Raw genomic sequence first — 25,440 nt, 5'->3', positions numbered from 1 at the left:
TCAATGCAAATAGTCCGGGTAGCCATTTGATTATCTGTTCAGCAGTGTTATGGCTTGGGGGTAGAAGCTGTTCAGCAGCCTTTAGGTTCCAGACTTGGTGGTAGCAAAGAGATGGGTGCAGTGAAATGTGTTGTTTTACAGGGTCAGACATAGTAGTACGGCGTCCTTGGAGCCAATTAGGGATAAGTGCCTTGCTCAAGGGTACGTCAACTGATTTTTCAGCTTGTCGCCTTTGGTATTTGAACCAGCGAGCTTTCGGTTACTTCTCCTTTACTCTTTTTGTCTGTCTCTTAGGGTCCTCCAGGCAAAGTGGGTCATCCAGGACTGCCTGGCGAGCCGGGGGAGAAGGTCAGTCACGAGTACTCACCACATCCTACTCTTATCACCCTCTTTCCTCATTCTAACACTGTAACATGGTTGTCTGTCCATTATAATAGGTCAGTCTCTCACTTCCTACACACACACTTACTGTAGTGAATGCAATGATGTTTCTGTGATGAGCCTGTGTAAATGACAAATTAGTGAATAACAGCACAGTTACTGTATGTAACGGGTGGCGCAGTGGTCTAGGGCACTGCATCGCAGTGCTAGCTGCGCCACCAGAGTCTCTGGGTTCGCGCCCAGGCTGGGCTGGGTTCGCGCCCAGGCTCTGTTGCAGCCGGCCGCAACCGGGAGGTCCGTGGGGCGACGCACAATTGGCATAGCGTCGTCCGGGTTAGGGAGGGTTTGGCCGGTAGGGAGGGTTTGTCCGGTAGGGATATCCTTGTCTCAGTATGTAAAAAATGTAATAAAATGTATGCACTCTACTGTAAGTCGCTCTGGATAAGAGCGTCTGCTAAATGACTAAAATGTAAATGTAAAAATGTATGTAGGCAGTTATTGTTACAGCACATTCACACACCCATGCACACACATGTACGCACACACGCATAAGCACACAGGCAGAAACATATCTGTAACGTTAAGGAAACCCTGCCCTCAAAATTGTGTGTGTGTGTGTATCAGGGAGCACTCGGAGCCATTGGTAACATCGGAGAGCAGGGACTAATGGGACAACGGGTCAGTGTTTCTTAAAATTAATTTCTGCTGATAATTTAGTGGTTTTTGTTAGCCATCAAATGTCAATCTCATTCACTGCTTGTGCTCTGTGTGTAGGGAGAGCCAGGGGTTGAGGGTGAGGCCGGTGCTTCTGGTCCTGATGGAACAAAGGTAAGGCCTGAGACAAATCTCAATGAGTCATTGTGTGCGTCCAAATGGCACCCTATTCGCTATGAGCCCTGGTCAAAAGTAGTGCACAATTATTTTTTATTAACTTTGGTGCTCTCATTATTCTGATGTCTTTTGTGAGGTGATGGTCAGGTTGTTTATGGTGTTTTGAAACAACCAGGCAAAAACATATCTGAACAGATAAAAAAACAAAATATTATACCTCTTTATCTGATGACTCAACAACCGGAAAAACTGTTTACACCCAGAAATATGACATCATTATGACATTCCATGCCACATTATGCCTGCTGGTTTCACCAGCTCTCTTTGCAGATCATTCCGTTTTTAGCTGTTGTATTGAGCTGCCCAGTTGAGCCCATGCTGTTCTGTTTTATTAGGGTGAAAAGGGTGACATGGGGCAGGAGGGCGACAAAGGAGAGAAGGGTGAAACCGGAATGAAGGGAAAGGACGGCCCACCTGGGAATCCTGGACTCATAGGCATCACAGTGAGTGACAAACGTAACCAAACACCCCCACACACACACTCAACCAGTTTGATTATTGTTCTCAATTGCTTACCATGGTAAATAAAAGCGTTCTATGGCTACAATATGTTGACCCGACACACTACACCAACTGTGACTGGGTTGTTGTTGTAATAAATCAATTCGATTTAATTACCACTAATATTCCATGAAAAACGATAGAACGATAACCCAAATAAATAGCCTATGTATAGCAGCCTAGAAGAAGGTGGTTTCTTCCCTGTCTTCTCTCTGGCGGTGGTGAGAATGATGAAGAAGCTGCGTGTGTGCACTGCGGAGGCCGTCAGAGACTTGACCGCTTTGGCCAATGAGAACGTTGAAAAATAATCACCAGCAGTTCCTGTCTAGCCTTATAAACAACATGAGTGTCAGGACCCGGTGCGAGAAACAGTCACTAAATCGGCAGAACCCAGAAGATGAGGCAGACACAGCAGTACTAGAGATGGTGGTTTAATAAAAAATAGATGTCTTCCAAAATAAAAAGAAAATCCACAAAGTGGTAAAAACAGCAAGGGAAAAACAAACCTCAAAAGACTAATCCAAAATACAAAAGAACAAAACCAGAGAACCTCTGGAAAATCCAACAGGAGAAAAATATATGTTCACAACAAGGCTTGGGCTGGGGCTGGGTGCTAACATACAAACACAGAGCAAGGAACTAAGGAACACACAGGGATTAAATACTAACAAGGGAATGACCTACAGGTGCAAACAATAATTGGAGCAAGAAAAACAAAAGGTACAAAAAAGGTGCAATGGGGACATCTAGTGACCAAAAACCCGAACAGTCTTGGCCAAAACCTGACAGAATCCCCCTCCTAGGAACGGCTCCTGACGCCATTTCTCTAAATGGCTATCTAGTTAGCGGTGGTGCGCGCTAATAGCCTTTCAATCGGTGACGTCACTGGCTCTGAGACCTTGAAGTAGTGGTTCCCCTTGCTCTGCAAGGGCCGTGGCTTTTGTGGAGCGATGGGTAACGATGCTTCGTGGGTGACTGTTGTTGATGTGTGCAGAGGGTCCCTGGTTCACGCCCGGTTCAGGGCGAGGGGACGGACTAAAGCTAAACTGTTACACCTGCATTGATGTTCATAAAACTCCACGAACCCCCTCTTGCACAGTGGAACCCAGAACAATGTGACCACTTGGTTACGGCGACACTAATCTGGTTTGGGTTTCCTCAACAGAATAGTCACAGCAAACCCCACGGAGCCTGACCCTCTCTGGGAGTATTTAGCCTTTATTGGCTATTAGTTGAGACGCAGGAACCACACCAAAAGTTTGATTTTATGGCTGTTTTAAAACAAATTTCCTGCAATTCTAAGTAGTAATGATTTATCTTCACTACTTGGTCAATTGTTTTGATGTTTGTTTAATCTATGCGTGTTTAATCTATGCAAATAAATGATATGAATTGATAGTTCACCCCTCTGTTTTATTTTATCATAGCATATTGTAACCATGTGTTCAAGCTAATCAAATCAAAGTTTATTTATGATACAGCGTGGTGTAATCTACACAATGCAATGAAATAGCTACTCGCAACTGAAGCTGTCCTCGCAAACAGTGCAATGATATTAAGCTATATGTATGTGTATCTACTCCACTTGGGAGGTAATGAGAGAGGTGCGCGTATTGATGAATGCCAGGTGCGCGTAATGATGGTTCCCAGGACCGGTGGTTAGTAAACCGGCTATGTCAAGCGCAAGAGGGGAGGAGCGGGCGTAGAGGTGACATACATGAATAATTATCATTCACGAGTTACATTATTTTGCGCTCCCTCACCTAGAAATATTTCACAACACCATTGTCTATCTCTGTTAAATTTTGTCATATGTAGCTATTTCTCAGCCTGTCTCATATCTCCACTCCAGGGACAAGAGGGTAAATCCGGTAAGATTGGTGAAAGAGGCAAACCAGGAAGAAAGGTATTCTTATCAACCACATATTTGATTTCACGTATTATTTTCCATTGCTAGATCAAAACACGGTCCAGAACCGTGCATGACCAATTATACCTGTATTATACCTTTATAAATGTATCTTTGTTTACAGGACTTGTATATCAAGTCATTTTACTGTATAATGTTTCATAATATCATACCAATTATATGTGTATGTTGTAGGGAGCCAAAGGTCATATGGGTCATCTTGGGGAGACGGGACCAATCGGAAAGACAGGGCCAAAAGGGTTTGTGGGACCGAAGGGCTCGAGAGGAACCATTGGACCTGTGGTAATGTGGACCTGTAATATTGCAGACAGTGAGATCATTTTCTGGGCCTGTATTCATAAACCGTCTCAGAGGAGGAGTGCTGATCAGTTTTTCCTTTTAGATCATAATGTATCAAATGACATGGGCAGGGGGCACCTGATCCTTCACCCTTAGAAAGAAAGGTGCTATCTAGAACCTAAAATGGTTCTTTAGCTGTCACCATAGGAGAACCATTTGAGGAACCATTTTGGGTTCCATGCAGGACCTTTTCCACAGAAGGTTATACATGGAACCTAAAAGGGTTCTGCAATGGGGACAAATGAAGAATCCCTTTGGTAGTAGGGATGCGTGGGCAAAATCAAGCCAACAACCCCCCCACACAACCCCCCCCACACACACACACACACAAAAAAGCCATATTACAACCTACACTATATGTGTTCTGTAAATTACATTGTTTGCTGTTAATTCATATGCCTTGCGACCATGATATATATAGGCCTAAAGGCCGAGACAATAAGAAGACAGTGGCAGAATAAATTCAACCACACCATTGTTTTATCACAAAACCGGATAGAAACCTCTGTCCAGTGAAGTCCACAACGCATATTGCATGTAACAGATAGTTACACGACCTACAGCATGGTTAAGCAAGTTAATGTTTCCCGACATTTTCGGACCACTAAACAACTATTGCTTTAGAACCACAGAGAGTTACTGCAAGTTGCATAAAAAAAAAAAAGGAGCTGCCTCCACTATTCCAGCACCATTTTGCGTGTGCGCGTCGGTGCCAGTAGAAAAACATGTTGACTCACCCTAGCCAATGCCATCCTCCTCTCTTTCATGTTGACAAAACGGTCTACCACTCTGTCATACAGTACATACTTTTAGATTTTGTTGTCCTAGGCTACTTGGCTAAAATGCTTGCTTGCTAGCCTAACTTCCATTCATGGGAAACGTTAACTAGTTAACAGTAGTCTTCTACATCTAGCTACATATTGAACTTCCATCCTCTCAGGCCAGGGGCACAATGTATGAGTTGATGGTTGGATCAGAATCGCCGTTATCATCATTGGCCAGTATTGAAGGAAAATGATGAAACACAGAGTAATGAAAGATACATTATTTTATGTGTCTTTGTGTTCCCTATGTTCCCTTGGAGTCCATGAATACACGGCACTACCCTTTCGGAAGTCTTTTTTTAAGAGTCTAGATCAGTACTCCTGCTCTGTGATGCTTTATGAATATGGGTCCTGATGTTAGAACTAGAAGGTCAAACCCAGTAAGAAGTCAAGCAGTCAGAGCCCAATCCGTATTTAGGTTATGACCTTCATTGACATCTGAAGGCTGTCACTTTTAGATGGGTAATGTGGTTATTTGCAGTTTTAGCTCTGGTGTGACCAAACCCTCCCTCCCTTCCTCTCACAGGGTCCCCCAGGTAGAATGGGTAAACAGGGGGACATGGGTCTAGCAGGTTACGAGGTAAGTCTACATATTTATTTACCTTTTATTTAATCAGGGACTCACCATTGAGACCAGTGTCTCTTTTACGAGGGAGCCCTTCATATACAGTCGTGGCCAAAAGTTTTGAGAATGACACAAATATGAATTTTCAAAAAGTCTGCTGCCTCAGTTTGTATGATGGCAATTTGCATATACTCCAGAATGTTATGAAGAGTGATCAGATGAATTGCAATTAATTGCAAAGTTCCTCTTTGCCATGCAAATGAACTGAATCCCCCCAAAAAACATTTCCACCGCATTTCAGCCCTGCCACAAAAGGACCAGCTGACATCATATCAGTGATTTTCTCGTTAACACAGGTGTGAGTGTTGACGAGGACAAGGCTGGAGATCACTCTGTCATGCTGATTGAGTTCGAATAACAGACTGGAAGCTTCAAAAGGAGGGTGGTGCTTGGAATCATTGTTCTTCCTCTGTCATCCATGGTTACCTGCAAGAGGACACGTGCCGTCATCATTGCTTTGCACAAAAAGGGCTTCACAAGGATATATATTGCAAGGATATATATTGCTGCCAGTAAGATTGCAACTAAATCAACCATTTATCGGATCATCAAGAACTTCAAGGAGAGCGGTTCAATTGTTGTGAAGAAGGCTTCAGGGCGCCCAAGAAAGTCAAGCAAGCGCCAGGACCGTCTCCTAAAGTTGATTCAGCTGTGGGATCGGGGCACCACCAGTACAGAGCTTGCTCAGGAATGGCAGCAGGCAGGTGTGAGTGCATCTGCATGCACAATGAGGCGAAGACTTTTGGAGGATGGCCTGGTGTCAAGAAGGGCAGCAGAGAAGCCACTTCTCTCCAGGAAAAACATCAGGGACAGACTGATATTCTGCAAGAGGTACAGGGATTGGACTGCTGAGGACTGGGGTAAAGTCATTTTCTCTGATGAATCCCCTTTCCGATTGTTTGGGGCATCCGGAAAAAAGCTTGTCCGGAGATGACAAGGTGAGCACTACCATCAGTCCTGTGTCATGCCAACAGTAAAGCATCCTGAGACCATTCGTGTGTGAAGTTGCTTCTCAGCCAAGGGAGTGGGCTCACTCACAATTTTGCCTAAGAACACAGCCATGAATAAAGAATGGTACCAACACATCCTCCGAGAGCAACTTCTCCAACCATCCAGGAACAGTTTGGTGACGAACAATGCCTTTTCCAGCATGATGGAGTACCTTGCCATAAAACTTTGGTATTTTGGGTCCATGGCCAGGAAACTCCCCATTGTCAATAAAGGCCTTTGACACTTATGAAATGCTTGTATATAAAACAAAATACAGCTTTTGACCTGTTCCTTGAGCTCCAAATCTCTCCTGTAATGCTTTAATCACACCGCACTAGTTTGTTAAAACTGGGTTACAGTAATGTACTGAGTTAAACTGTTCCCGCAACGCTCTTCACTCCTAATGCTTTTGATCACACTACTTAGGGACAGTTTGAAATTTAGGGGAGAGTGGTCTCACAATTTTTCTTTGCTTTGGGGAGGGCTGTGTGTTTTTTCCCTGGTTTACATTCACCCTTTTGCAGGTTTTACTATAGAATTCCATCCTAGACAAATTTCCTTATCTGCTTGCATGGGCCTCCCCTATATTAAAGTGTTTTGATATTGCCCTTATGCACTATGCTTTTCCGCGTAGTAACTATAATATAGGTCAATATAGTCTTCCAGTCTGTCTATCCTGCCCTCTATCCACCATTCAAAGTAGCAATAGTGGTCGGTGGATGGAGGGATGCAAAGAAGGGATGTAAACACATTTGTGCACATAACATTTCTGGGATCTTTTATTTCAGCCCATGAAACATGGGTCCTTTACATGTTACGTTTATATTTTTGTTCAGTATAGAACCATCCGATGAGTGAAGATGTAATCCATCTGAGACAATTTTACGAGAACTTGAAAACAACATGTACAGTATTTAGTTTTGCCCGTATTAAGCATGAATTTTAAACCAGTAAAGGCTTCCCGCACAACTGCAAAATCGGACAGTAGTCTTGTCAAAGCCAGTTCAGCAGTCAGGGGAATTGTGTACATAATAGTATCATCTGCATATAGATGAAATGTACAATTTTCAACAGATGAACCAACAGCATTTATATAAATAGTGAAAAGAACAGGTCCTAGTATCGACACCTGCGGAACTACTTCAAGAAATTCTGACTTAACCTCATCCATCAGGATGGCCTGAGTTTTGTCACTAAAATAATCCTAACACCTATAACTGACTATAACTGGTTTCAGCTGGCTTAATAACAGTTAGATTACGGTACTCCAACTCACGGTACTCCAACTCTCTTGATCATGATTATCCATGTGAACAATGCATAGCTGAATCAGGTGTGATGCTGGAATAAAAGCCTACACACCCAGTAGCTCTCCAGACTGGAGTTGGAGACCCCTGAACTAGAAAATTGGCAATTTTAGTAAACAAACCTATGATGTGTGACAAGGAAACAAGTTAAGAAACAATAAAACATGTTTTGCTTCAAAGTGGATGTAGCTTTGCCATCAGGGAAATATTTCATTATAAAGGTTATGTCAGTGAAAAAGTGATCTCCGCAAACATCAGTGATCACGATAACAACGCCCACCTGCAGCACACGTTCCAGCAGGTATATCTCACTGATCATCCCCAAAGCCAACACCTCATTTGGCCACCTTTCCTTCCAGTTTTCTGCTGCCAGTGACTGGAACGAATTGCAAAAATCGCTGAAGCTGGAGACTTATATTTCCCTCACCAACTTTAAATATCAGCTATCTGAGCAGCTAACCGATCGCTGCAGCTGTACATAGTCCATCTGTAAATAGCCCATCCAATCTACCTACCTCATCCCCATACTGTTTTTATTAACTTTTCTGCTCTTCTGCACACCAGTATCTCTACTTGCACATCATCATCTGCTCTTTTATCACTCCAGTGTTAATCTGCCAATTTGTAATTCTTCACTACTATGGCCTATTTATTGCCTACCTCCTCATGCCTTTTGCACACACTGTACATAGACTTTCTTTTTTTCTACTGTGTCATTGACTTGTTTATTGTGTTATTGGCTTGTTTATTGTTTATTCCATGTTATTCCATGTGTAAATCTGTGTTGTTGTTTGTGTCACACTGCTTTGCCTCATTTTGGCCAGGTCGCAGTTATAAATGAGAACTTGTTCTCAACTAGCCTACCTGGTTAAATAAAGGTGAAATAAAAAATAAATAAAAACCCCTTTCCTCCTTCCCTGTCTGTCTATATAGGGTCATCAGGGACCCCAAGGCCCTATTGGGCATCGAGGACCAAATGGTGAAAAGGTACACCATTCCCAACACATTATGTCTAACTCAGAAACTACACTGCAAGCAACACGTAAGGCTAATGTTGCTTTGTCAACTTCATTTTGGGGGTGCTACAGCAGAAGCATATTACAGTGCCATCAGACAGTATTCACACCCCTTAACATTTTCCACTTTTTGTTGTGTTACAGCCTGAATTTAAAATGTAATACTGGCCCACACATTGCGTCACTGGCCGACACACAATACCCCACAATATCAAAGTGGAATTATGTTTTTGGAAATATTTACTAATGAATTTAAAATGAAAAGCTGAATTGTTTTTTTTACAATAAGTATTGAAACCCCTTTGTTATGGCAAGCCTAAATAAGTTCAAGAGTAAGTTGCTTAATAAGTCACATAATAAGTTGCATGGACTCACTCTGTGTGCAATAATAGTATCTAACACGATTTTTTAATGACTACCTTACCTCTGTAACTTAACACTATACAATTATCTGTAAGGTCCCTCAGTTGAGCAATGAATTTCAAACACTGTCACGTTCGTTATAGCGATGAGACCAAAGCGCAGCGTGATTTGAATACATCTTCTTTAATGAAGAAAGAAACACTGAACGAACTATACAAAAACAACAAAACGAACGTGAAGCTATAATAGTGCTGACACAGGCAACTAACCATAGACAATCACCCACGAAATACTCAAGGAATATGGCTGCCTAAATATGGTTGCCAATCAGAGACAACGATAAACAGCTGCCTCTAATTGAGAACCAATCTAGGCAACCATAGACATACAAAACACCTAGACTAGTAACAACCCCATAAACATACAAAAACCCTAGACAGGGGAAAATAAACATATCACCCTTGTCACACCCTGACCTAACCACAAATAATAAAGAAAACAAAGAATACTAAGGTCAGGGCGTGACAAACACAGATTCAACCACAAAGACCAGGGAGGTTTTCCAATGCCTCACAATGAAGGGCACCTACAGGTAGATTTAAAAGAAAGCATACATTCAATATCCCTTTGAGCATTGTGAAGTTATTTTTGGATGGTGTATCAATACACCCAGTCACTGCAAAGATACAGGCGTCCTTCCTATTTCAGTTGCTGTACATTTACATTTACATTTAAGTCATTTAGCAGACGCTCTTATCCAGAGCGACTTACAAATTGGTGCATTCACCTTATGATATCCAGTGGAACAACCACTTTACAATAGTGCATCTAACTCTTTTAAGGGGGGGGGGGGTTAGAAGGATTACTTTATCCTATCCTAGGTATTCCTTAAAGAGGTGGGGTTTCAGGTGTCTCCGAAAGGTGGTGATTGACTCCGCTGACCTGGCGTCGTGAGGGAGTTTGTTCCACCATTGGGGTGCCAGAGCAGCGAACAGTTTTGACTGGGCTGTAGAGGAAGGAAACCGCTCAGGGATTTCACCATGATGCCAATGGTGACTTTAAAACAGTTACAGTGTTTATTGGCTGTGATTGTAGAAAACTGAGGATGGATCTACAACACTAAAGTAAAACTGCAAAAAAATGTGGCAAATTACCTTCATGTCCTGAATACAAAAAGCGTTATGTTTGGCACAAATCCAACACAACACATCACTGAGTACCACTCTTCTTATTTTCAAGCATGGTGTTGGTTGCATCATGTTATGGGTATACTTTTAGGATAAATCTTAGAGGAAAACCGTGTTCAGTCTGCTTTCCAAAGTAGTTGCTTACCAAGATGATATTGAATGAGTGGCCTAGTTACAGTTGTAAATCTATGGCAAGACTTGAAAATGGCTGTCTAGCCATGATAAACAAACCAACTTGATAGAGCTTGAAGAATTGTTTTAATAATAATGTGCAAATATTATTATTTACAGCTGTAATCGCTGCCAAAGGTGATTCTAACATATTGACTCAAGGGTGTGAATACTCATGTAAATAAGATATTTCTGTATTTCATCTTCAACACATTTGCAAACATTTCTAAAAATGATGGGTAATTATGTAATATGTCATTATGGGGTAATCTATGTAATCCATTTTAAATGGAGGCTGTAACAACAAAATGTCAAGGGGTATGACTACTTTCTGACGGGACGGTATATCAGACATCTGTAAAAAAGTGTTTAGCAAATCGAGCTTGCTGCCTCACTGATGTGATTCTTCTGCACCCACTGTAGCACATCCAATATATTACAGTGGGTTAGATTCAACTGTGCCTGACGGGCATAAGACAAATGGACACTTGCGGTCTTGTTTGAACATAATGCTACCCTATCTCTCTATCAACAACGTCTCTATCTCAGTCTGTTACGCAGCAGTGTGTATTAACATCAACCAGCTGTCTGGATCTACATTTGAACTCAATGTTTCCCATTTGAACCGTGAAACAAACATCCTCCAACACAACTCTGCAGTTATCCTTTATATCCCCCAAGTCTGCTTCAGATGTATTGCCTAACACACAACAAATCAACTCTGGCTAAAGCTAGTCATTTAAGCGTGGCGTTAACACTGCAAAGCTTTGCAGAGTGAGAGAGAGAAAACCATATCTGCTTCATGCACTGCTGTGATATGTTTTTGAGTTTTTTGATCTGCCACGTGTACACAGTTAGAGTAGGATCATTCAGGACACTAACCAACCATCTTTGAAGAAACAGTACACTTTCAGTGAGCAATCTGTGAGAGGTAAATTGTATTGTCTTCCATTGAATGGCTCCACTAACATTGTTTCTTTATATTAGGGCGAGCAGGGGGATGATGGGAAGGTTGAGGGTCCTACTGGTCCTCCAGGCAACAGAGTGAGTTACTCACTATTATCATCTCTCATCTTTCATTACTAATCCCAATACGGTTCTGAGGGTCTTTAATATCGACCTATTCTTCTGTTTTTGATCAGGGTCCTCCAGGAGACAGAGGAGAGAGAGGGGAGTTAGGGGATCCAGGATACCTAGTAAGTGTTATAAATATGCATCTAAACAAACCAGTCAACCAGCTGATTGGTCCAAAAATTCCTGACCAATTGCATTTCAGTAGTTTATTCCAGGCTATCTCATTGGTTAGAATTTTGACACTGACATCTACCTGTAAAATATTATAGCAAGAGATTCACTCGGCTAGAGCGAGATGGATTTTGAAGAGTAAAATTAAAATATGTGTGTGAGAAGAGACATCCGGGCAGGGCAACAACTTCTGAATCTTTACATTTAATGAGTATTTCTTCAGGGGGAAAATATCTCCACTCTCAGAATAATTTATTGGAAGCTGCAATGATTTTCTGTTCCCAATGACACACTTGGACACTCTCAAATTCAATTTGTGCACCATACACAACATGTGCACACTCGATGTGTTTTATGTGCGCTTTGCAACTGATGTCATATGGGGCCTTCACATGCTGTCGGAATTATCTGAAGTTCAGAGTTTTGACTCTGAAGTTTCACTTGAACCAACCTCCAAGTCATAATTACAAGTGGGAAAGTCTGAGAACATGTTGTTACCCAAGTTGCCGAGTTGTACATTCAGCACTGACCATAGTTTCACCAATGAAGGATTCAAGCTTTAAGCAAGCTAGCTTATTAGCAACATTAACTAGCTTATTAGCAACATTAACTAGCTTATTAGCAACATTAACTAGCTTATTAGCAACATTAACTAGCTTATTAGCAACATTAACTAGGTAATTTGGGTTTTTAGGTTTTATTTATTTGCACCAAAGAAAACAAGTGAAATACATAACACTACAGATAAAAAAAACTGCATGAAGGAGACTACTGGGTAGTTTGGTTCATCAGGCTAACCACTAGTCTATGCAGAAATTCCAGAGTTTGGAACCTGTGTCTGATAGGGAATGGACTGTGAGGTGCGGCAGTGGGAGGATGCAGGTTATCGCAGTGTCTTGTGTTGTATGCATGGGTTTGGGAATTAACCTGGAAGAATCCATTGAAGGGTTTAGGTAGGCTGTTTGTGGGGTATTTGTAGATGAAGGTGCATCATTTTAGTATATTAAATGTTGTAGATATACAATATATTCAGTTTCTTAAACAGAGGGACCGATGGAGCCAAGTAGTTAAAGGGGGTGGCTAGTCTTGTAAATGTATTTGGTGTGATGAATAATTTGTGTAGGTAGGAAGCATACAGTATGTACTGGCCCAGACAATATTGCAGTAAATGAGATATGGGTAAATTAATCTGTAGTGTAGTATTAGGAAGCAAGCCTGATGAACCAAACCACTAATCTTTCTGATACTTTTCTGCAAACAAAATTAATATGATTTATAACTTTTTATCAATTGAAACACCTAGGAATCGAGTGGATGAAACCTGGTCCATTTTATTCCCCCCAATTGAGATTTTTCTATTCTATTGTTTGCTATTTCTTAATCTTACCAGTGAATACAATGAAGATGGATTTTTTTTTACATTTAAAGATGATTAATTTATCTGGAACCATTCAGAAAACTTGAGTTGGCTTCATTGATTAGTGAAACAAAATTCTAGAGTGACAAAATCATTAGCAAAAAGAATGGTAATTACGGTAGAAGACACAGCAGCAAGGTCTTTGGATTGAACCTTGTGGAACCCAACAGAATATCTTGGCCCTGGTAGGTGCACAACCATTTGCATATACAAATTATTCTCTATCATAAACATAATTATATAGCCATTTATTTGTAAAATCATAAACTGTAATAATGAAATATAGTAATATTTCATGATCAACCATGTTGAATGCTTTTGATAAATCTAAAAAGATGCCAAGAGTGTATTCATTGTTGTTCAGGGCTGTAAAGATGTTATCCACAAGTTGTAAAAGAGACATCTGTGTGGTAGTTTTTATGAAAACCATATTGGTGCTCATATAGAATACAGTGTTGGTTTAAATGTTTCAACATTCTTTTACAAACCAGTTTCTCTAGGATTTTTGAAAAACATCATAGTACAGATATTGGGCGATAATATGTAAAAGATCTTAGATCCCCAGATTTACAAAAATACAGTAATGGGAAGAACAAATAAAAAATCACACCACCCAGAAAAAGAGTTACCTTCCTCCACAAATAAGTCCCCAATCAATACTTTAAATTGCCTGAACAGCACCAGAACATCAAGATGAAATGTATACTGTTCCAACAATACAGTGAATTAAAACACAGCAACTTAAAGAGTTAACCAATCCTCTGAACGGGTTAGGCAACTCAGATGCCTATACTTCAACAGCAAAGTTAGATTAGACAGAAGTTTATGAAGTAGGGCCTTGTAAACAAAAAAAGGGGGTAATGTAGAGGTCTATGTTGTTGTCTGGACTTCCCTAAAGACCCGTAGACCTCTACATTACTCCCTTTTTGTTTACAAGGCCCTACTTCATAAACTTCTGTTTATGATAAGTATCAAAACTGTCACCTATAGGGCCTCCCGAGTGGCGTTTCTACAGACCCGGGTTCGATCCCAGGTGGCCGCAACAGATGTCCTTGTCCCATTGCGCTCTAGCGACTCCTTGTGGCAGGCTGGGGGCATGCACACTGACTTCGGTCACCAGTTGTACGGTGCTTCCTCCAACACATTGGTGCGGCTTTGTTGTTTCTTTCAAAAACAAGGAAATGTCTAAGTGAACCCAAACTTTTGAACGGTAGTGTATATTGCATTATTTTGTGGCGGGTTATGACACGTACATAAGAGTGTAAAATCCATCATGGTAGTTATTTAATGGCGTGTTATGTCTAAGGCTGTTGTGGTGACTGTATTACCGCCACACCGGCAGCCATGAGTCATGACCGCAGTAAAATTCTATGTACCAGTCCTGAGTCTTGACCGCATAAAAATTCTATGTGAATTCTATGTGACTGTTGAGTCACGGTAATCTCCTTTTATGCACTCTGGACATGTGTTAGTAGTACCAACTCGCTAATGATAATCCAATCGCTAATGGCCTGGTACTCAGGGCTCTATTGTCCCTCTAACCACTCTGACATCAATGCAAATGCAATCGTAAATCACATCAAACATATCATCAAAACAGTATGTGCTTTTTAAATCTCACCGCGATGATCAATTTGAAGAAAGAAGTTCAACAGCAGGTTGAAACTGAGTGGAAAACATGGTCATTGTGGATGTTGTTTCAAAGCCTAACACAATGAAATAGACAGTGCTTTCTAAGGTTATGGTTACTTCAAAACCACCATATGCATATTAGAGCTTACGCATAGGCCTATATATGACCTCAAGCCTGGGGAAAAAAACGGAATAAAAATAATGATTGGGCCATTATGCAATACATAGCTTACCGCATATTACACATGGCAGAAAAATTAGATATCTTTGGTACATAATTGGTCTAGCCTAAATTAAACACGTGCACAGTTAGCCTACAATTATAGTGAATTTGTAATTGATTTTGAATAGCCTAGTAATATGGCATTTTTTTATTTTCATAATTAATAAGCTGACAGATCACCTTTATCTACAGAATATCTCACCACTGTGCATTTCCTTCTCCTCCCCTCTCTCCTTCATTCCTTTCTCCAGTGCACAGAGGGGCTGTCAACAGTTTAATAAAATATTTCATTGTTTCATTGTGAAAACATGTTACTATCGATGTTCCTGAACAGATTTCACTTGGTTTCCCAAATTGAGCACTGGGTAGCTACAGGAACAGTTTTGGAGAGCCCATGGCATACAGAGTTTCCGCGGAATATCACGATGGCATCTGAGGGGAGGGCTGCCGTCTTATCGGCTCTTAACAAACCATGCTATTTTGTTTGTTTTTATGTTTTCCAAATAATGTTGCTGCTATGACCGAAAAAAGCTTCTGGACATCATAACTGGGATTACTCACCTCAAATTGGACGAGGAGTCATTCTTCAATGAGTTGGACGCGAGGGATATACTACAGAAACCCGACCAGGCCCAGATCCCCGTGATTCCCTGGAAAAGGAAACTTAGGTTTCACTGAAAGAGTAAAGGATGCCTTGTGAGGATAGGCGATGAGTGGCTAATCTGCCCTCGCCTTCCGTTCTGCTAGCTAACGTTCAATCGCTGGAAAATAATTGGGACTACCTGAAAACACGTATATCCTACCAACTGAACATTAAAAACTGTAATACCGCGTCGTGGCTGAACGACGACATTAAAAACATACAGCTGGCGGGTTATGCACTCTATCGGCAGGACAGAACAGCAGCCTCTGGTAAGACACTGGTCAGGGGCCTATGCATATTTGTAAACAATAGCTGGTGCACGATATCTAAGGAAGGTTTTGCTCGCCTGAGGTAGAGTATCTCATGATAAGCTGTAGACCAAACTATCTACCAAGAGAGTTTTCATCTGTATTTTTTGTAGCTGTCTTACATACCACCACAGACCGTGGCTGGCACTAAAACGGCACTCAATGAGCTGTATTCCGCCATAACCAAACAGGAAAACGCTCATCCAGAGGTGGCGCTCCTAGTGGCCGGGGACTTTAAAGCGGGGAAACTTAAATCAGTTTTACCTAATTTCTATCACCATGTTAAATGTTCAACCAGAGGGAAAAAAATTCTAGACCACCTTTACTCCACACACAGAGACGTGCAGAAAGCTCTCCCTCACCTTTCATTTTACAAATCTGACCATAGCTCTATCCTCCTGTATCCTGCTTAGAAGCTAAAATTAAAGCAGAAAGCATCAGTGACTCGGTCTATAAAAAAGTGGTCGGCTGAAGCAGATACTAAACTACAGAACTGTTTTGCTAGCACAGACTGATATATGTTCCGGGATTCTTCCGATGGCATTGAGGAGTACACCACATCAGTCACTGGCTTTATCAATAAGTGTATCGAGGACGTCGTCCCCACAGTGACTGTACGTACATATCCCAACCAGAAGCCATGGATTACAGGCCACATTCGCACTAAGCTAAAGGGTAGAGCTGCCGCACTCTAACCAGGAAGCTTATAAGAAATCCCGCTATGCCCTCCAACAAACCATCAAACAGGCAAAGCGTCAATACAAGACTAAGATCAAATCGTACTACACCGGCTCTGACGCTCGTCGGTTGTGGCAGGTCTTGCAAACTATTACAGACTACAAAGGGAAGCACAGCCGAGAGCTGCCCAGTGACACGAGCCTACCAGTAAAACAGCAAGTAAAACTGAAACATGCATGAGAGCATCAGCTGTTCTGGACGACTGTGTAATCACGCTCTCCGCAGCCAATGAGTAAGACCTTTAAACAGGTCAACATTCACAAGACCGCTGGGCCAGACGGATTACCAGGACGTGTACTGCAAGCATGCGCTGACCAACTGGAAAGTGTCTTCACTGACATTTTCAACCTCTCCCTGTGTGAGTCTGTAAGACCACCAAAGTCCCTGTGCCCAAGAACAATAAGGTAACCTGCCTAAATGACTACCGACCTGTAGCACTCACGTCTGTAGCCATGAAATGCTTTGAAAGGCTGGTATGGCTCACATCAACACCATTATCCCAGAAACCCTAGACCCACTCCAATTTGCATACCGCACCAACAGATCCCCTGGTGATGCAATCTCTATTGCAGTCCACACTGCCCTTTCCCACCTTGGCAAAAGGAACACCTATGTGAGAATTTTATGAATTGACTACAGCTCAGCGTTCAACACCATAGTGCCCTCAAAGCTCATCACTAAGCTAAGGACCCTAGGACTAAACACCTCCCTCTGCAACTGGATCCTGGACTTCCTGATGGGCCGCCCCAGGTGGTAAGGGTAGGTAACAACACATCCTCCACACTGATCCTCAACACAGGGGCCCCTCAGGGGTGCGTGCTCAGTCCCCTCCTGTACTCCCTGTTCACTCATGAGTGCACGGCCAGCCACGACTCCAACACCATCATTACGTTTGCTGATGACACAAATGTGGTAGGCCTGATCACCGACAATGATGAGACAGCCTATAGGGAGGAGGTCAGAGACCTGACCGTGTGGTGCAAGGACAACCTCTCCGTCAACGTGATCAAGACAAAGGAGATGATTGTGGACTACAGGAAAAGGTGGACCGAGCACGCCCCCATTCTCATCGACGGGGCTGTAATGGAGCAGATTGAGAGCTTCAATTTCCTTGGCGTCCACATCACCAACAAACTAACATGGTCCAAGCACACCAAGACAGTCGTGAATAGGGAACGGCAAAACCTATTCCCCCTCTGGAGACTGAAAAGATTTGGCATGGGTCCTCAGATCCTCAAAAGGTTTTATAGCTTCACCACCGAGAGCATCCTGACGGGTTGCATCACTGCCTGGTATGGCATCTGCTCGGCCTCCCGCAAGGCACTACAGAGGGCGTACATCACCGGGGCCATGCTTACTAGAATCGGCATCCTATTTCGCAACAAAGCATCCTTCACTCATGCTACCAAACTTACCCTCGGAAAACTGACTATCCTACCGATCCTTGACTTCGGCGATGTCATTTATAAAATAGCCTCCAACACTCTACTCAGCAAATTGGATGCAGTCTATCACAGTGCCATCCGTTTTGTCACCAAAGCCCCATATACTACCCCCCACTGCGACCTGTATGCTCTCGTCGGCTGGCCCTCGCTTCATATTCATCGCCAAACCCACTGGCTCCAGGTCATCTATAAGTCTTTGCTAGGTAAAGCCCCACCTTAGCTCACTGGTCACCATAGCAGCACCCACCCGTAGCACGCGTTCCAGCAGGTATATTTCACTGGTCACCCTCAAAGCCTATTCCTCCTTTGGCCGCCTTCCAGTTCTCTGCTGCCAAAATCACTGAAGCTGGAGACTCATATCTCCCTCACTAACTTTAAGCATCAGCTGTCAGAGCAGCTCACAGATCACTGCACCTGTACATAGCCCATCTATAAATAGCCCATCCAACTACCTCATCCCCATATTGTTATTTAAAATTTGTTTTGCTCCTTTGCACCCCAGTATCTCTACTTGCACATTCATCTTCTGCACATCTATCACTCCAGTGTTTAGTTGCTAAATTGTAATTATTTCGCATCTATGGCCTATATATTTTCTTACCTCCCTAATCTTACCTCGTTTGCACACACTGTATATATAGATTTTTTTCCCTAACTCTGTGTTGTTTGAGTCACACTGCTTTGCTTTATCTTGGCCAGGTCGCAGTTGTAAATGAGAACTTGTTCTCAACTGGCCTACCTTAAATAAAGGTGAAATAAAAAAGGTTTCCAGAACCCATCTGCTGCTCTCTTACTCAGTCTAACAAAGGGAAAGCAACTTAAATGTTATTGTTTGAAGAAAAGGTCACACTTAAAAAGCACTTGAACACAATCATGTCGGACCCACAAGCACATTAATGCCCCAATTGCCACGCTCCCCTGGTATGACACCTCTGATGAAGTGTGCTTAATGCTACCTTTGACTGAGTTGCAATCCGCCCCCAAAAAATACATCTTCAGTTATTCATATCAGATCAGGTATAGTTTAAAACTAGCTGGTTAAAGTATTTTAAAAAACCTAAGAAGTGGGGGGTGTTGTTTTTAATCGACAGTATTATCTTGTGATTTTATGCTGTGTTAAAATGAAGTGAATCTGAATGTCTATCCCAGCTTTATTTACCAAACATGGCATTAAAGTTGATGATAGCAAATAATTGTATCTGTCTGAGCTATTTAGCACTCAGCTAGTTTGTTCTGCCTTTGCTTGTCATGTTCCTTACCTGTTGGGGGTTGCTAGAGGCTCGGTGGTCTCCCAGCAAGTTTTTAGAACAGTATGGTGAAGTAATACTATAGTGCAACCGGTTGCACCACATTACAGGCATACCAACTATACAGTACTCTCCTCATGCACGTCTTTTTGTATTACTGTCCTGTTGCATATGTTTTATTGTAGCTGACAATGTTTTACTGTTCCTAAGGGGCAACAAGGCGTGGACGGAGGGAGAGGCAAACCTGGAGCCCCTGGACAACCTGTGAGTGTGGATCTATTGAAGCTATGATTTACACATCAATATGTATTTACATTTTACATTGCAAACATGGGATTGTGCACCCAAGCATGCTTGCAAATCATTGGCATTAATGAGCCAAATCAGTCATAACTGTACTGTATAGAAATGCATTGTGCAACAAGGAGTATAGAATATACAGCATGAATACACCACAAAAACCTGTATTCTTAAAAACAAACAGTTTTATAGATTTTTACATTGTGACTGCGCAGACACAACAAACATATTTCTCATTTGTACAAAATAAAATACTCAACCTACCCCCAAGGCCAAATGTGCTTGGACCAACACAGCATAGAGCCACCAACACAGAGAATAGTGAGGCGCTGGACTGAGGAGGCAGACTCAATGCTGTGTGATTGTTTTGAGAATATTGATTGGAATATATTCATAGATTCATCCACCCAGGACTCATTAATCAACATTGACAAATATACTGTACATCGTCAGTCACAGGCTTCATTAGGAAATGTGTTGATGATGTCGTACCCACAAGAACAATCCGGACATACCCCAAACAAAAACCCTGAATGAACGGAGATAACCGTACAATGCTGAGAGCTCGTACTGCAGTAGAACGAACGCTGATGACTTGGTGGGGCACGACGCATAATCCATTGGGGACGCAAAAAGACTTTAGAGATTCAAACTTGAATTGATGTTCGACAACTGACTACAGACTATTACAGACTACAAAGGCAAATCCAGCTGTGCAGTGCCCACTGAAGCCTCCCTCCCAGACAAGCTTAACACATTCTATGATCGCTTCAAGGCAGACAATATAGAGCCATCCAGGAAGAGTCTCGCTGCTCCGGATGACCAGGTGCTTTCGCTCTACGAGGCTTATGTGAGGAAAACTCTCAAGAGTGAATACTTAAAAAACCGCCGGCCCAGGGATGGCATCCCTGGCCGCGTCCCCAGAGTGAAGTCTTCTCTGACATCTCTCAACCTGTCCCTTTCCCAGGCTTTAGTCCCCACCTGCTTTAAGGAGACCAACATCACCACCACTCTTGTCAAGAAGGCACAACAGCGTCTCTACTTCCTAAGGTGGCTGAAGAAATGTGTCATGCCGCTCCAGGTCCTCTCCAAATACTACCACTACACTATCGAGAGCGTCCTGAATGGTTGCATCGTGGCCTGGTACGGGAACTGCTCCGCTCATGACTGGGTCCTCCAGCGGGTGGTGAACCTCACTGGGACCGTGCTCCCACCCATCCAGTACATATACTTGAAACAGTGCCTGAGGAAGGCAGGCAGCTACATCAAGGACCCCACACACCCCAGCAACGAGCTGTTCTCTCCTTTACCATCGGGCAGACGGAGTCGGAGCATGTGGTCTGATACCAACAGGTTCAGAGACAATTTCTATTTCCAAGACATCCAACTGCTGAACACTTGAACTGGACTGACCACCTGCTCTGATTCTCCTCACCTTAGCACATATGCACACAGTCACACAGGTGTAACAGTATAACTTTAGTACGTCCCCTCGCCCCGACCTCGGGCGCGAACCAGGTACCTTCTGCACACATCAACAACAGTCACCCACGAAGCGTCGTTACCCATCGCTCCACAAAAGCCGCGGCTCTTGCAGAGCAAGGGGAAACCCTACTTATAGTCTCAGAGCAAGTGACGTAACTGATTGAAACGCTATTAGTGCGTACCCGCTAACTAGCTAGCCATTTCACATCCGTTACACAGGCATACATACACACACATACAGTTGAAGTCCGAAGTTTACATACACTTAGGTTGGAGTCATTAAAACTCTTTTTTCGACCACAACACAAATTTCTTGTTATCAATCTATAGTTTTGGCATGTCGGTTAGGACATCTACTTTGTGCATGACACAAGTCATTTTTCCAATAATTGTTTACAGACAGATTGTTTCACTTTCAGACTGTATCACAATTCCAGTGGGTCAGAAGTTTACATACACTAAGTTGACTGTGCCTGTTATGGCTGCAGGGGGCGTATTGGAAAAACTGGAAAATATGTGCCAATTTTCAAACGGCCTCTTAATCAATTTTTGCTCTTACAATATGCATATTAATATTAATATTGGATAGAAAACAATCTCTAGTTTCTAAAACCGTTCTAATTTTTTCTCTGAGTGGTACAGAAGTCATTTGGCAGCACTTTCCCTGACCAAGAAGTAGAATGTCAGAAATCTATGCTCGCTTCAAAGTTATGCCTATACATGGTCATTATACGTAAGACCCTACGTACACTCCGTACGCCTTGCTCTGGGTGTCAAGAGGGTATGAGAGAAGAAATTTAGTGAATATCTTGTTCAGAGGTTGAATAAGAGCTATTTCTTTGACGTGACCGACCACTTCCGGAAGTCTGAAGCGCGCGACTTGGGAGTGATATTGCGTTCTGTTTTGCTGCTGTTTTGGACGGGAACAATCTCCGGCTGGGTTTTTATTTGATAAATGAGACCATATCATCGTAATGTATGTTTTTTCAATATAGTTTAATCAGATTATTTGAATTTTTTTCGGGAGTTTTGCCGTGTTCCGTTCTCTGACTTTTTTAACGTTGGACAAATCCGTGCCAGTCGACCAGTGCCAATGCTAAGTGAGAAGGGAAAGTTGCCATCCTGACTCCAAACAACGACTCATCTGGACAAAGGACACCCTGATCAACATTCTGATGAAAGATCAGCCAAAGTAAGACCCAATTTATAATGTTATTTCATATATCTGTCGTGCATGTCAACTGGTCGCGGGCGCCCAAGTGTGTCTGGCTATTGTGGCTATGCTAACATAGCGCTACATTTTGTTTTCGCTGTAAAACATTTAATAAATCGGAAATATTGTCTGGAATCACAAGAATCCTGTCTTTCAATTGCTGCACAGTATGTATTTCTCAGATATGTTTTATGATGAGTAATTAGTTATTTGACGTTGGTGTCTGTAAATGTTATGGCTGCTTTCGGTGCAATTTCTGATTGTAGCTGAAATGTAATTTATGATTTATACCATAAATATGCACATTTTTCAAAAAAAACATATGCTATACAATAAATATGTTATCAGACTGTCATCTTATGAAGTTGTTTCTAGGTTAATGGCTATATATATCTTTATTTGGTCGAATTAGTGATAGCTAGTGACGGAGTAAAAAACTGATGGAGTTAGAAAAGTGCTCTCTTTTGCTGACGTGGTTAGCTAATAGATTTACATATTTTGTCTTCCCTGTAAAACATTTTAAAAATCGGACATGTTGGCTTGATTCACAAGATGTCTACCTTTCATATGCTGTATTGGACTTGTTAATGTGTGAAAGTTAAATATTTTAACAAACTAGATTTTGAATTTCGCGCCTTGCACTTGAGCTGGATGTTGTCATAAGTGTACCTTTGTCGGGATTGCAGCCCAAACAAGTTAAACAGCTTGGAAAATTCCAGAAAATGATGTCATGGCTTTATAAGCTTCTGATAAGCTAAATGACATCATTTGAATCAATTGGAGGTGTACCTGTGGATGTATTTCAAGGCCTACCTTCAAACGCAGTGCCTCTTTGCTTGACATCATAGGAAAATCTAAAGAAATCAGCCAAGACCTCAGAAAAAAGGTGTAGACCTCCACAAGTCTGGTTCATCCTTGGGAGCAATTTCCAAACCCCTGAAGGTACCATGTTCATCTGTACAAATCAAATCAAAGTTTATTTGTCACGTGTGCCGAATACAACAGGTGTAGACCTTACAGTGAAATGCTTACTTACAGGCTCTAACCAATGGTGCGGGGAACAAAAGGTGTGTGTGTGTGTGTGTGTGTGTGTGTGTGTGTAGGTAAGTAAAGACATAAAACAACAGTAAAAAGACATTTGAAAAAAGAGAGCAAGGCTATATACAGACACCTGTTAGTCAGGCTTATTGAGGCAGTATGTACATGTAGGTATCGTTAAAGTGACTATGCATATATGATGAACAGAGAGTAGCAGAAGCGTAAAAAGAGGGGTTGGCGGGTCGTGGGACACAATGCAGATAGCCCGGTTAGCCAATGTGCGGGAGCACTGGTTGGTCGGGCCAATTTAGGTAGTATGTACATGAATGTATAGTAAAAGTGACTATGCATATAAGATAAACAGAGAGTAGCAGCAGCGTAAAAGAGGGGTTGGGGGGGGGGGGGGAATACAATGCAAATAGTCCGGATAACCATTTGGTTACCTGTTCAGGAGTCTTATGGCTTGGGGGTAAAAACTGTTGAGAAGCCTTTTTGTCCTAGACTTGGCACTCCGGTACCGCTTGTCATGCGGTAGTAGAGAGAACAGTCTATGACTGGGGTGGCTGGGGTCTTTGACAATTTTTAGGGCCTTCCTCTGACACCGCCTGGTGTAAAGGTCCTGGATGGCAGGCAGCTTTGTCCATGTGGTGTACTGGGCCGTACGTACTACCCTCTGAAGTGCCTTGCGGTCGGAGGCCGAGCAATTGCCGTACCAGGCAGTGATGCAACCGGTCAGGATGCTCTCGATGTTGCAGCTGTAGAAACTTTTGAGGATTTCAGGACCCATGCCAAATCTTTTCAGTTTCCTGAGGGGGAATAGGCTTTGTTGTGCGCTCTTGCTACCTACCCTCACCACCTGGGGGCGGCCTGTCAGGAAGTCCAGGATCCAGTTGCAGAGGGAGGTGTTTAGTCCCAGGATCCTTAGCTTGGTGATGAGCTTTGAGGGTACTATGGTGTTGAACGCTGAGCTGTAGTCAATGAACAGCATTCTCACATAGGTGTTCTTTTTGTCCAGGTGGGAAAGGGCAGTGTGGAGTGCAATAGAGATTGCATCATCTGTGGATCTGTTTGGGCGGTATGCAAATTGGAGTGTGTCTAGGTTTTCTGGGATAATGGTGTTGATGTGAGCCATTACCAGCCTTTCAAAGCACTTCATGGCTACAGACGTGAGTGCTACGGGTCTTTAGTCATTTAGGCAGGTTTCCTTTGTGTTCTTGGGCACAGGGACTATGGTGGTCTGCTTGAAGCATGTTGGTATTACAGACTCGATCAGGGACATGTTGAAAATGTCAGTGAAGACACCTGCCAGTTGGTCAGCACATGCCCGGAGCACACGTCCTGGTAATCCATCTGGCCCCACAGCCTTGTGTATGTTGACCTGTTTAAAAGGTCTTACTCATGTCGGCTATGGAGATCGTGATCACACAGTCATCCAGAACAGCTGATGCTCTCATGCATGCCTCAGTGTTGCTTGCCTTGAAGCGAGCATAGAAGTGATTTAGCTCGTCTGGTAGGCTCTTGTCACTGGGCAGCTCGCGGCTGTGCTTCCCTTTGTAGTCTGTAATAGTTTGCAAGCCCTGCCACGTCGGAGCCGGTGTAGTAGGATTCAATCTTAGCCCTGTATTGACGCTTTGCCTGTTTGATGGTTCGTCGCAGGGCATAGCGGGATTTCTTGTAAGCTTCCGGGTTAGAGTCCTGCACCTTGAAAGCGGCAGCTCTACCCTTTAGCTCAGTGCGAATGTTGCCTGTAATCCATGGCTTCTGGTTGGAGTATGTACGTACAGTCACTGTGGGGACGACGTCCTCAATGCACTTATTGTTATAGCCAGTGACTGATGTGGTGTATTCCTCAATGTCATCGGAAGAATCCCGGAACATGTTCCAGTCTGTGATAGCAAAGCAGTCCTGTAGTTTAGCATCTGCTTCATCTGACAATTGTTTTATAGACCGAGTCACTGGTGCTTCCTGCTTTAATTTTAGC

The 25,440-nt window shown here is 42.6% G+C and overlaps 1 protein-coding gene across 1 annotated transcript in view; it reads left to right on the top strand.

Moving 5' to 3' along the window:
- LOC139544466 (collagen alpha-1(XXVII) chain B-like) overlaps positions 1–25,440 on the top strand; it is a 205,405-nt gene that overhangs the window by 144,166 nt on the left and 35,799 nt on the right. The window contains exons 34-44 of the mRNA XM_071351593.1: positions 295–348; positions 1,006–1,059; positions 1,156–1,209; positions 1,608–1,715; positions 3,626–3,679; positions 3,878–3,985; positions 5,393–5,446; positions 8,722–8,775; positions 11,513–11,569; positions 11,668–11,721; positions 19,634–19,687. Coding sequence (XP_071207694.1) covers positions 295–348; positions 1,006–1,059; positions 1,156–1,209; positions 1,608–1,715; positions 3,626–3,679; positions 3,878–3,985; positions 5,393–5,446; positions 8,722–8,775; positions 11,513–11,569; positions 11,668–11,721; positions 19,634–19,687 — 705 coding nt within the window. The remainder of the gene's footprint in view (positions 1–294; positions 349–1,005; positions 1,060–1,155; positions 1,210–1,607; positions 1,716–3,625; positions 3,680–3,877; positions 3,986–5,392; positions 5,447–8,721; positions 8,776–11,512; positions 11,570–11,667; positions 11,722–19,633; positions 19,688–25,440) is intronic.

Source organism: Salvelinus alpinus, chromosome 18 (assembly GCF_045679555.1).
Source record: "Salvelinus alpinus chromosome 18, SLU_Salpinus.1, whole genome shotgun sequence".
NCBI classification, from domain to species: Eukaryota; Metazoa; Chordata; class Actinopteri; order Salmoniformes; family Salmonidae; genus Salvelinus; species Salvelinus alpinus.
This window is presented reverse-complemented; position numbering and strand designations above follow the sequence as displayed.